Raw genomic sequence first — 13015 nt, 5'->3', positions numbered from 1 at the left:
CGGCGATTAGTATGTGTAGCTTGGAAGACGATGTGGTGTGCGGCTGCAGTCTGGCGGACTTGCGCCTGCTCATTTTGTCTTTATTTCGGAAGTGAGCTCCATCATCTGTAGTAGAAGCCGTGATAATCTCGGGTTAAAACCGTGACTTTAACAAATTACTCTTAGACTGCAACTGGAGAATGGGGTCATTTTAGTTAGCTAGCTGATTCCAGTTTCCTTAGCTTCAACAAGATTTGTGTTTGACGACCTATGTGATCTTGCGTTCGCAACTGGATCCTCCTGTTTATAGTAGTTTTCTTTTGGCAAGACGATCTTTTGGGCCGTAGGATTCTTTAGCCACCCAACATAGGCTTGCTTTACTCTTAAAATACACAAAGGCTTTTCTGGGTTGATTGAAAAGACGCTGGAAGAACGTCAAGATTTGGCGTAGATGAGTCGACGACATTCTAAATAGCCTGAATGGTAAATATATATAGCATTAGTGAGGATAAAACGTGCTGAATGCTGCTGGTGTCTAGGTACCAATACTACGGTCCGGGGGTGCAGGCAGCTATGGTTACACAAGCCAAGCATGAGGTTGTACAAGGAGCTGGTTAGGAAGGGGTAGTTACTATGCATGTTTATTAGTGCCACGGGCTCTCGTTGTACACCCTAGCTACGAGGCCAAGATATTTAGCCACAGATGCTTAAAAGCTGGGTTGCGTGGTGTTTCGGCCGGGGCATCATGTGTCAGAATTGCACATCGGATTAGTCGTCATGGCATTTCGCCTGTTGACCTGCTGTCCGATATGAGATGGTAAAAAGAACCGACACTATTGACTAATAGGAAAAGCTTTTAGAATGAGACCGTGAATAGAGGGATACAACTAGGAATGAGACGGAGTTGCTGATGTTGTAAACAAAGCGTTTTTTGCAGAGTAACTTGTATTCTGTGATTCGATGTCTAAAGGTAGGCAGCATCATTTAGTCCACTACATCACTGCATTTATCATATTGATAATAGTGGCCTTGGTTCTATCATGATTCATCTCTTTCACCAGCGCAGCTTTTGCTTGCTACTATATCATTCACGCACACGTTCTTGTTGTTTGGGATTGCGAGGACTTGATTACGGCGGTATTGTGACTATATAGCTACAGTTAGATAATGGGAGGATGAGAAAAGAGTTGCCTTCAGTAGATTGCATTATTGGGCTAATAGTTAGCCACATGCAACTAGTTTGACTCTTGATACATGTGTATGTATGTGCAATTTTACGTCTACCTACTGTTCTTTCGCAGCAATACGACGGCATATTCCGGACGGAAGTACCTGCCGGGCGGTCTGCAGTGACAGGAATGCATAGATGTCGAGCGACTCTTGATATTGTGGGCCGCGGAGTCAAAGTCTGATGCCCATCCTACGTATGTATGTACTATTTAGCGTCTACCTACCAGTTTTCCCAGCAGCCGGAGCGCCCATCCTACTACATGTATGCCCCAGCAAAAAACAAAAAAGCTTCATCCCACATTCCTACTTCTCCTCTCGGGTTAAAAAATGGAGATGCGGGGAATCGAACCCCGGACCTGATCCAGATGTACCTTGGAAGGTGCTAAGGATCCGTCATACCACTAGACCACATCCCCGTACTACCACGGCGATTTCGATGATAATTCCATTTATACTCTTGGGACTGTCTGGGGCCCCACTTTACCGCCGTTATTGCTGCGAAATAACAGTAGGTAGACTTTAAATAATACAACAAAAATAGCAATAAGGCCCCATTTTGGCAACTCTCTTGGGGGAGGATACCTTTGAGATCTAGTGTCTCCCCTTGTGAATCGAAACACAGGAGCAGGATGGGCCATCACCGCAAACAAAGATACCCTGGAGACAGGACACATAGCTATAGGGGAATGGGTGGAGGTGGCGGAGGCAGAAGCGTACGATGCCTATGAAGCGGCGAGGCGGACTGGACCGTATCAGATATAGGCACCAAGAAAATCTGGCTTTGTTTGGACAACCGAGAGGTGGTAGATTCATTACGCAGCCCGCAAGTACGAAACAGCGCCTCCTAGGACATCTTTGGTGAAACGAAACAAGCCTCTGGAAGGACGAGAGTACCGGGAGACGTGTTCAAGTACCCTGAGGAAAACGAACAGGCCGACGCACAAGCAAAGCTAGGACGCCACGAAACTAATTTTGAATCCCGCATTAGCTTAGCTGGAGAACAAACCAACTGCGCACGGAGTACGAAGAGTGATGGAAAGAGCAGCAAGGATGCACCTATTGCAATTCGCTAAAGGAGCGAGGACATTTGTGGATGTGCAGGAATCCATCAAGGTCGCCGAGCCAAAGGTTTGTGAACAGGATACTGAAAAACGCGAAAGCAACCAAATACGTTGCTGGAGTACTACATCGGAACTTCGGAGAGAGGGGAATTGCAACCCGTATTGACTTGAGGAGTCTATCTTCAAGCTTGGGACTGGATTTCGAGAGTTCACATAATCTGGTTATTTCCCTCATCGTTCGAGGGGGATCCCCAGACTGCACTGGAATCTGGTGTTTTGTCTTCATGATCTTCATGGCTTCGTGACACACAGTAGGGTTTTCAGAGGAGCGAGTGTTTGTGCGGAAGTCGGCTTTAGGGTTCGTCTGGGGTTTTGTCGGTGGGGAAAGGAGAAGAAAAGGAAAATAGGAAAACTAGACCATGCATCCTCCGCCGAGGCCTACCCCTCGGTGCTGATAGCCGGCAGGTAACCAACCCTGGAACCCTATAGGTACGCTAGATAGGGAATCCTCCTGGCTATGCTGCCAGACTCTAAAAAGCCATAGGAGATGCTTGAAATCTACGCACTCCTACCACTGCTGACCGCCTGGGGGAGGTGCTCCTGTCCGAAGCATGCCGTCGTATTGCTGTGAGATGACAGTAGGTAGACGTTAAAAATACAATATCATAAAGGACCGGGTTTTCTGGCGCCTGTCTTCCGTACTGCTACCACCCGTGTCCATGTGGTCCCGGTTTACGACAGCGCCGTACCCATAGGGGCCTAAATGAAAGCAAAAAAAAGAAAGATGATGAGAGCGACGAGACTCGAACTCGCGCGGTTTCCCATTGCGGTTCCGGTTATTGGGTTATAACCTAAACACAACGCCTTAACCACTCGGCCACACTCCCATTGGTTGTTTGCGAATTGCCATATTGGTCGGTCCGCTACATCGGTTCATAAATGGCCCGCAACCCTTTTTTTTTTCTTTTTTCCTTTTTTGACGAGGATATATCACGAGCCCTCGGATGCTCACACAGTCTGGTTTTTTCTCGTCTTTGGGGGGGTTTTCCCAGGCTGCACTGGACGCTGCCGTCTTGCTCTCGTGATTTTCACGACTTCAGGAAGCGCGGCAGGTTTTTCAGAGGAACGAATGTTTGCGGGGAAGTTGGGGGTTAGCCCCACTACTTCTGGGCTCAGGGTATATCTGGGGATTTCCTTTTTTCTTTTTTTTTTTTTTTCTTTTTCCTTTTGTTTCTGACGACTGGGAGCATACGAGCTTCTCCTCTCGCCCAAAACCTGTGGTCAGCCCTGCAGAGGGTTAATTCTGTCCGGTAACCAATACGGCGTCGTTTGATCTCAGTGATTCCAGTAGACGTTAAAGAAATTCAAATCAAATCAACCGTTTTAAATGCTGTAAATGCAAACGACACAGCAGACACCGCAGAGGCGCTACAAATCAGTCAATTTCTAGACGATGTCCTTCCCCCTGAAGGGATTTACCAGTCTCGTGAAGCTCTCTTTGCTGCTGCAAATGCCTGGGCGAAACCTCGAGGCTATGCATTCACAACTGGAAAATATAAAAAGACTAAAAACGGTCGCACAAAAGTTGTTGTTGCTTGCGATCGTACTCAAACGCCACCAAACCCTTCAACTGTACGAAAACGCCGAACTTCAAGTCGAGGAACTAGCTGCAAGTTTTCAGTATTAGCCAAAGAATCTGCAGATAAGGATACCTGGACTTTAGTTCACCGGCCAGACCAACAATACGCACAACATAATCATCCGCCAAGCGACGACCCATCTGCACATCCCATACATTGTGCTCTCCAAACGAAGGACATGTCCGTGATTTCGGGCCTAGTAGCAGCTGGAGTTGCCCCTCGAAATATCAGGGCGTATCTCTATAATACGTCGGATACGCTTGCAACGGCAAAAGATATTGGAAACCAAATTGCAGTTGTGAGACGAGATTCACGCCATGGGCAGAGCAGCATACAAGCCCTCATCGACCAGCTCAACATAGAAGGCTTTAGGTGCCAGGCTCGGGTTGATTCAGGAAACCGTTTAACAGCTCTTTTCTTTGCACATCTTGATTCTATAGCATATCTACAAGAAAACCCGGATGTCTTGTTACTTGATTGTACATATAAGACAAATAGGTATGCTATGCCGCTACTGGGTATGATTGGAGTCGATTCCTCCCAAAAATATGCAAGCCTCACAGAAAGTGCGTATGCCTCTAGATATCCCTGTGGCACTATTTGAAGCTGTCTATGGCTGGGTCTCGCATCAGGCTTTACGCAAAGTCCAAGAGCAGCAACAGCAGCTTCTTGGAAAGCCCCTGAAAGCTTGCCTCCGTTCTTTCACTTCTTCTCTTGGTCTACCATGTGCCCACACTCTTCAGTTACTTCAAGAGACAAACCAGAATCGTTCCCTTCAATACTTTCATCCTCATTGGCATCTAAAACGAAATCAACTTCAGCAACAGCCTATTTTAGAGCCATGAAGGTGCCCGACTTTCAGAGCACCCACTCAGCCGGTTACAAGTACGAAGCGTGAACCGTCTGGATCTGAGACTGTTGAGCCTAGGAAAAGGAAAGCATCAAAATGTAGCAAGTGTCATCAGGTTGGCCATACAATGACTTCGAAGACATGCCCCCTTAGGTATTCAGAGCTTTGCAATAACGTACACGATAAGCATGCGCACCAAAAATCAAACAACTTTACTTTCTTCTATTTGATCAATCAATTCTCAACCATTAAATATGCCCCAACCAAATAACGAGGGTAATATACTTCTTGCTCTTCAAGCCCTTCAAAATGACCGAAAATTAAGTCTCCGACAGGCTGCAAAGACATACGAAGTGGGCTATTATAAGTTACGTCGCCGGCACAATGGTATTCAGTCTCGGCATGACTGGATCCCCAAATTACGAAAACTATCTGATCTAGAAAAGGAGACTATTGTACAGTTCATTATTGACCTCCCTGACTGCTGCCATAACCTTGTACTACACTGCTGATGGCCCTGTGTTACCTTGTCCACCGCTATGGCCTTGTGTGACCTTGTCCCCTTGTGTGACCATGTTCATGGCTGTCCTGCTCACCGCTATAGCCTTGTTCACCGCCAGCCTTGCCTGCTAGGCATATCGCTGCAGCCTTGCTCACCGCTAGCTAGCCTTGCCCTTCAGGATTATTGCTGTAGCTGCTCACTGCTACCAGCCTCACTCCTCTCTGTAGCTCTTGTTCACTATAACTCTTGTAGATATATCAACTAGCTAGAATCTCTCTCTCTCTGTTGACTGAACGTTGCTCCCCAAGCAACGTACTCGTCTCCTTCTGAACCCTTCTGTTAAATACACTTCTGAACCTCTGCAAACTCTCGTCCCTGTCTACTAAACTCTGCCTGCCTGTGACACTCGATCCGTTATTGTGTTACCTACTTCTCATGGTTAAAGAGCGTTATTGCCGCGATGTTACGCGCTGTGTTGGCGATTAATGGTGCTTAAAGCGGAAGTTTACGCAAGTCCCACAGGTACACGGGCCCCGTGCAACTACGGACTCCAACACCAACCGAGGAGGCCGGGCTCCCTGACCCTTGGGTTTCTAAGACGCCGGAGACAGTGCTAGAAGCTGATTCTCAATCTGAGCTACAGAGTAGAGGGAGATGACTATAGATGAAGGAAGGAAGGAAGGAGTGATGGCGGAATTATCCAGAAGTGATGGTCAGGTAAGGCCAGGGCTGGCGAGGGTAAGGCGGCGGTGTGGAACTTGTGGTAAGGCTGGTCATAACTCAAGAACACATCAAATGGTTGCCAGTGTCTACAGAAGAGCATGACACTTAGTTTCAAGTGATTAGAGGTTGTGTTGTATTTTTATGCTATGTTCTATCTTGAGGGTCGCTTATCATGCATGTTAGACATTATCTAGAATTATTGGATGACTATGTTTTCCAACTCCACACACCACGTCATGTGCCATGTAGCTACATCATGTGTTTATCGGATAAACCTGGATGGTGCTGTGAGGCCTGATGTCCGGTCTTTCTTTGTGATAAATTTGATATGTTCGTCATTGTGGCCAGTAGGCGAGTGTGTGTGACTCCAGTACGTGATAGCCACGCTTCCCTTTGACTCAACTTCAAGAGACTTTTTACAGTTCTCAGCATTGTATGAATCCCGCAAGACCCAGCATGTCTCACTTACGTCATAGTTATCTGGCCCCCATCTGTAAGGGGTAGATGACATCGTGATGCAGTAGCTGCACTGTATGCTTCAAATCGGGGCGCATCTTATATGAGCCAGCAGAAATGTAACGCTCCATGTCGTTTTCAAGGGCTTCAGGGGATTTTTCCCAGATGTAATGCTTTTGATACTTGAGGATGGCCCGGCGTAGAGCAACGGGGCCGGTGACGTCTTCTGGTAAGTCTGTCCATTGTTTCTCACGACTGAAGCGCTTGAGCACAGATTCGAGTGGAAGGAGAAAGAAGGGATGGCCGGGAGTAGATGCCATCCAAGCGTTCGGAATCGAATGCTCAAACTGCTCGTCAGTCCCCATACGACCTAAAAACGCCATGCGATCGGGTGACTCGTCCTCGCCAACAATGACATGAGCGGCAGTATCGTATGGAGCGGAGTAGTTCTCAAAGATGACATTGGAGCTGCGCAAACAGTCGATGTCGAGATCGGCATATACACTGTCAGAAGAGTTAGCATGAGGGTTCCTAAGGGTACTGAGAAATATAGGGCTTACTTGCCCTCCAAAGATATACATATAAAGATTACGGGCAAAATCAGCGCGGTAGATGTCACTAGGTAGTGAAAAATATGCCTTAAGCAGCCATGGAAAGTGCTTTCTGACAATATTCTCATTGTCTTCGTTTGTCCACAGCACCCATTCGTAGTCAGAGTGCACCTTGCGACAATTATCGCTCTACTGCTGGAACTTGGCCGGCAAGTTAGAGTCGATCCAACTCTGGTGGAAAATCTTGGGGATAGTTCCAAGGCGGGTGGCAATTGGCCGGGCCATCATCTCGGACGCCTTGATCTCTGGGGCCAGTCTGACCTCCAGGGCATTGTCAACGTAGCTATTGTCTTTGGTGTATATTTCGCCGGGAATAATAGTGCTGTCGTCGGGAGGCGTCTGGCTACTTCTGGAAGCGTACGACTACCTCCACTTCTGGATAGCCTGGGTAGTAGACGTTATGAATATAAAGCCATGGAAAGGTGTAATTGAAACAAGAACCAAGGCCAGAACTAGCAGGCGGCGGCTGCTCTTTGTCACTGGTCTCATGGTGTGTAAAGAAGATTGTGAATAGTGTAGTGTGTATTAGATGGTAAAGAGAACAAACCAGACGATTATCACATGTGGCCCAAAGAGGGGCGGCGTTTGTAGTGTCTGTAGTGGTGTGATATTGTAATATTTCTTGATAGACTGACTGGACGATGGGATAGGACACTATATATGTATAAACAATGTGACCAGCCGCCGTTCTACTGAGTAGTATTCGATTCTCCGTAAGATCTATTTCCCGTTTTTTTCAACTATACAATGCCCTTTCATAAAGCTAAAAAAAGATTTAAAGAAAACCACTCACCAAAGTTCAATGCTGTCATTTAAATGCAGCTCGACCAGAATGGAAATGATTAAAAAATAGTTTCTTCTAGTGAATGTAGGTGACGGCTACATCGAGTCCCAGATCTAGATACGGCCCCCAACCCCGGCCCTCACTAGGCGTACGCCATGGGGCCCAACATGGCTAAATAACCGTCTTTCCTTTGTCCCAATCCATCTATAAACGCCAGACAATCATCCCATAACCATTCCCTATTATACAGCTGATTCCAGACCAAGGCTCCGGCCATACAGCTGCCTCAGTACAGCATCAACCTAGTCAACGAGAGTATAGCAATAGCCGTGTGGTGATGGATCGGCAGGATATGGAGACAATTAAAGCCAAAGGAAAGAGGGGAACATGGCAAATAAAACTGGCCATATCACCAAAGGAGGCACCACAGGAGACAGGGGAAGGGAAGAAGGCTATATGCAACACCCAGTACAAGAGGCCCAGAGTTGACTTTCTTGAATTCAGGATAACAGAGAGCTTGTAAAGCATGGCTATACTTGATTGACTGGATTGTTGCCAAATCAGCTATGTTGTTCATTTAATTACTTGGTCTATAGGGCATTGAACTTTTAGGTGCACTCAAACCAAGTTGGTTGTTAAATGTTAGATGCATTTTTGGATATTATGTAAGCATTTAAGGTTTACGGGGCGCCGCCTACATGCGCGCCCCCAATTCTTTTATGCGCCCCCTCCCTTGTTGTTTTTTGCTTACCTAAGCAATTTTTTGGCTTACCTAAGTATGATTTTGACCCCTCAACAGCGATGCAAATTCAGAAGATACATGAAACCAAATACACCACATACACCACATCAAATACACCAGATAAACCAGATAGAGATGGAGACAGACGCTTTATCACACGCTTTAAATGCTGTAAATGCAAACAACACAGCAGATGAAGTAGCAGACAATGCAGAGGCACTACAAGTCAGTCAATTTCCAGACGATATCCTTCCCCCTGAAGGGATTTACGAGTCTCGCGAAGCTCTCTTTGCTGCTGCGAATGCCTGGGCGAAACCTCGAGGCTATGCATTCACAACTGGAAAGTCTAAAAAGACTAAAAATGGCCGGACAAAAGTTGTTGTTGCTTGCGATCGATCTAGAAAGCCGCCAAACCCTTTAGCCATACGAAAACGCCGAACTTCAAGTCGAGTAACTAGCTGCAAGTTTTCAGTATTAGCCAAAGAATCTCCAGATGACGGTGGCTGGACTCTAACTTACCGGCCAGGCAGCGAATTTGCCCAGCATAATCATCCGCCAAGCGACGACCCATCTGCACATCCCATACATCGCACTCTCAAAACAGAGGACATATCTACAGTTTCGGGCCTAGTAACGGCTGGAGTTGCCCCTCGAAGCATCAGGACGTATCTATATAATACCTCAGATACTCTTGCAACTGCAAAAGACATTGGCAATCAAATTGCAGCTGCGAGACGAGAATTACGCCAAGGGCAGAGCAGCGTACAAGCCCTCATCGACCAGCTCAAGATAGAAGGCTTTAGGTGCGAAGTTCGGGTTGACTCGGAAAACCATTTAACAGCTCTTTTCTTTGCGCATCCTAGCTCTATAGCATATCTACTAGAGAACCCAGATGTCTTGTTACTTGATTGTACATATAAGACAAATCGGTATTCTATGCCGCTCCTGGATATGATCGGAGTCGATTCCTTCCAGAAATCGTTTTGCATCGCCTTCGCATTCCTTTCAGGAGAGACGGAGGATGACTATCTATGGGCATTACAACACCTGAAGTCTCTATACCAACAAGAACTTCCTTCTGTTGTTCTCACAGATCGATGTCAAGCAGTTATGAATGCTGTTCCAATTCATTTCCCTTCTGCTGCTGCCTTGCTTTGCCTTTGGCATGCCAATAAGGCAGTTCTCCAACACTGCCAACCAGCTTTTGGCCTTAAGCGCAATGAGTCACCCGACAGTCCGGAGACCAAGGCATGGGAGGAGTTTTATGGATGGTGGCACTCCATAATCGCATCGCCAGACGAAGAGACGTACAAGACCCGTGTTGAAGACTTTCGGCGTCAGTACACCTCACAACACCTTCAAGAAGTTGGGTATGTCTTGACATACTGGCTCAACCCACACAAGGAACGACTTGTAAAAGCATGGGTGGACAAGTATTTCCATTTTGGTAATACCGCTACCTCAAGGGTTGAAGGAATTCACTGGCTGATCAAATCACACTTGGGAACTTCAAGATTTGATCTTTTCGATGCTTGGCAAGCCATTAAAAACGCAATCTTGGGTCAGATGAGAGAGCTTCACAAAATGCAAACCTCCCAGAAATTACGTGTGCCTCTAGATATCCCTGTGGCACCATTTGAATCTGTCCGTGGCTGGGTCTCGCATCAGGCTTTACGCAAAGTCCAAGAGCAGCGGCAACTTCTTGGAAAGCCTCTGAAAGCTTGTACCCAATCATTCACATCTTCTCTTGGTCTACCCTGTGTCCACACTCTTCAGCTACTTCAGGAGACAAACCGGAATCTTTCCCTTAAATATTTTCATCCTCATTGGCATCTAAACCGAAATCAACTTTATCAGCAGCCTATTTTAGAGCCATGGAGGTGTCCGACTTTCAGAACACCCACTCAGCCAGCCTCAAGTACGAGGCGTGAGCCGTCTGGATTTGAGAATGTTGAGCCTAGGACAAGGAAAGCCCCTAAATGTAGCAAGTGTTATCAGGTTGGCCATACAATGGCTTCGAGGACATGCCCGCTTAGATATTCAGATCTATTGAATCAATAAATTTCACTGTATTGTTTGCCTCCATCTGCTGTATCTGTAGTCTGCTTGCTGGTCATAGCAAAATCATACTTAGGTAAGCCAAAAAATTGCTTAGGTAAGCAAAAAACAACAAGGGAGGGGGCGCATAAAAGAATTGGGGGCGCGCATGTAGGCGGCGCCGGGTACCCGTGTGATTTTTCAAGCCACAGGGACCCGTGTGCCTACCAGGCCCCAGCCGTGTGCGCCTATTGGGGCCCAGGTTTACGTAACCACACGGCCGTGTGCGCCTATTGGGCCCCGCCCTGTGCGCCTATTGGGGGCCAAAAGAGGAGGGCAGCGCGGAGAGGAATGGAAGGAGCGCGTGTAGGGGTTGCCAAAAAAAAAAGAATAGGGGCGGGGCGGATAAAAGAAATGCGGAGGCGGACGTAGGTGTCGCCGTAGGCGCATGAACCTGTCGCCAATGAATGTAATGATGTATAGTCAGCCACTATGGCACTTGTTGTGAACTGATGTTTTTATTAATTTTATAGAGTTGTAGAAGACTACATTCTTTACAACAGCACTTCCACGTAACTGACTCACAGCACATGACGTACAACAAAAATCCCTCCACCCGCACCTTCTGTATTTGATCAATTTGTTGTGAATTGTTTTTTGGTAAGAGGCTTCTCCACGAGCCACATCGCGCTATACATATCTGCATCTTGTGTTTACCCGATGTTGACCCGGATAGCGGCGGAATATCCACCACATTCCCCCAGATTCCGCACTATTCTGGCGTCTCATTTGTTATATTACGGATCGGATATTTATGTACGACGGAAAGATGTCAAACTTCTGAGCGAACGGCTATTTAGTCAATCCGTCGGCAAGCATCTTCCCGGTTGACACATATTCCGGTTTTATACTTCCTTCGCGAATCCATTCTTTGATTGCCTGGTATTGCACATCAGTGTGCTTGGTTTTGGAGCTTGCTCCCAGGTTGTTTGCAACTTTCAGAGCCGCTTGGTTGTCGCCATATACCAGTGTGCTGTCTCGTGGGTTGATGGTTTGGGCTGATTTCTTCATCTGGCTACGCGCTTTGCTGCTTCCAAATGCCTCTCTGCTGGATCCGTGATGCGTTGTGAAAGAGATGATGTGGCGAATGCAATGTCTGGCCTGGTCATCACGCTTGGATACATCAGTGTACCTATGAGTGACTGATATAGTCCCTTGTCCGCCCCTTTTTCTTCGTGGAGGTGGAATGATGTGTACGGTTTCTTCCAGCTTGGCCTGTGCGAATGCGCTTGTGACCATCCACCTTTCGGCATTTCGGGTTAAGTTCGCATACAATGGCGAAGAAGAAAGTTCTTGTTGCTGTCTGTTTTGGTGTTGGCGCGTAGGTTTCATGGTAATGAACCCCCTTTATCTGTGATCTCCAGTTCCTGCTCTGGAATCTTTTCATCCGTTTTGTTGGTATCGATGTCCTCTAGTTGTGCATCTTCAACTGTCACTGTATCAGTTTCCTGGTCATCGATTTCCATGTCCATGTCATGGTCAACATTGTTGGCTTCATGGTTCATCTCCGGTTCGTCGTCATGAATTTGATTCTCAGGGCCTTCCAGGTGTCCCATCTGCCCAGGCTTTTAGGATTCCTAGCAGGGTATTCCCTACCTCTGTCCAGTGTCGCTTTGTTTCCTCCTCCTCCTCCTTGCCAAGCCACATTCGGGGCGGCATGTCTGGTCCTTCTAAGAGTGGCCTCAACCTAGTGTGTTTCTCTATTTGCGCTGGCAAGAGCTTACATAGCCCCTCCTCCACCACTGGATTGAAATTTGGCCCTCTCAGAATGTGTCTATCATCTAGTGTGTACCACCGTAGGCGCTTGCTGCGAAGAGTGCTTTGCTCAGGGCACAGGCGCGGACCGCTGTGAGCATGCTTTTTGCGTCTGCTCCTTTCTGGCAGCTAGCTAGATACCCATCTTCTCTGTCTGATTTGATTTGAAAGCACTGCGAAGACCATGGAGCCAAAAGTTTGTGGACAAGCTCCTTGAAAACACGAAAGCGATATGTCATGTCGCCAACATGCCACGCCAAAACCTGAGGTTCGTCTAGGACACACACCAACTAGAATCTGAGCCGAGCCGCCTGGACGTCATGGTAGGGCTACGCTGGATGGAGAGCCCCTCTGGCCTTGGCGCCGGACTCTAAAAAGTCACAGGAGCAGCTTGAAATCTAAGCATACCTGCAACTGCTGACCGCCCAGGAGCTACTGGAAGATGACATCATCCAAGTTGTTACCTTCTACAACATATAGTTGTATTGTTGTGGGAAACCAGTAGGTAGACGGTCCAATGGAGCAAACAGATAGAACCCATAGTGCTATCTACGAAGTACATCACGAGACTAATAGTAGGAGCAC

General features: G+C 47.2%; 3 protein-coding genes across 3 annotated transcripts; 1 reads left to right on the top strand and 2 right to left on the bottom strand.

Moving 5' to 3' along the window:
- Nucleotides 1-6461: 6461 nt before the first annotated feature.
- HOO65_011181 (Inositol phosphoceramide mannosyltransferase 3) lies at nucleotides 6462-7541 on the bottom strand (the record flags this gene model as incomplete). Its single annotated transcript, XM_071006003.1, has 3 exons — nucleotides 6462-6945; nucleotides 7186-7374; nucleotides 7420-7541. The coding sequence occupies 3 exons, from the start codon at nucleotides 7539-7541 to the stop codon at nucleotides 6462-6464; spliced, it is 795 nt and encodes a 264-aa protein (XP_070863003.1).
- Nucleotides 7542-8713: 1172 nt separating this feature from the next.
- On the top strand, nucleotides 8714-10389 carry HOO65_011180 (mutator-like element transposase; the record flags this gene model as incomplete). The annotated part of the gene is made up of 2 exons (XM_071005712.1): nucleotides 8714-10301; nucleotides 10355-10389. The coding sequence occupies 2 exons, from the start codon at nucleotides 8714-8716 to the stop codon at nucleotides 10387-10389; spliced, it is 1623 nt and encodes a 540-aa protein (XP_070863002.1).
- Nucleotides 10390-11467: 1078 nt separating this feature from the next.
- Nucleotides 11468-12669, bottom strand: HOO65_011179 (Copia protein; the record flags this gene model as incomplete). The annotated part of the gene is made up of 5 exons (XM_071005935.1): nucleotides 11468-11967; nucleotides 12018-12231; nucleotides 12272-12336; nucleotides 12400-12417; nucleotides 12468-12669. 5 exons carry the CDS (start codon nucleotides 12667-12669, stop codon nucleotides 11468-11470), a joined length of 999 nt encoding a protein of 332 aa, XP_070863001.1.
- Between the last annotated feature and the right edge of the window lie 346 nt (nucleotides 12670-13015).

This window comes from Ceratocystis lukuohia, assembly GCF_044167205.1.
Source record: "Ceratocystis lukuohia strain C4212 chromosome Unknown Supercontig1_pilon, whole genome shotgun sequence".
NCBI lineage: Eukaryota > Fungi > Ascomycota > Sordariomycetes > Microascales > Ceratocystidaceae > Ceratocystis > Ceratocystis lukuohia.
Note: the sequence above shows the minus strand (reverse complement) of the source record. Positions and strands in the feature narration are given on the sequence as shown.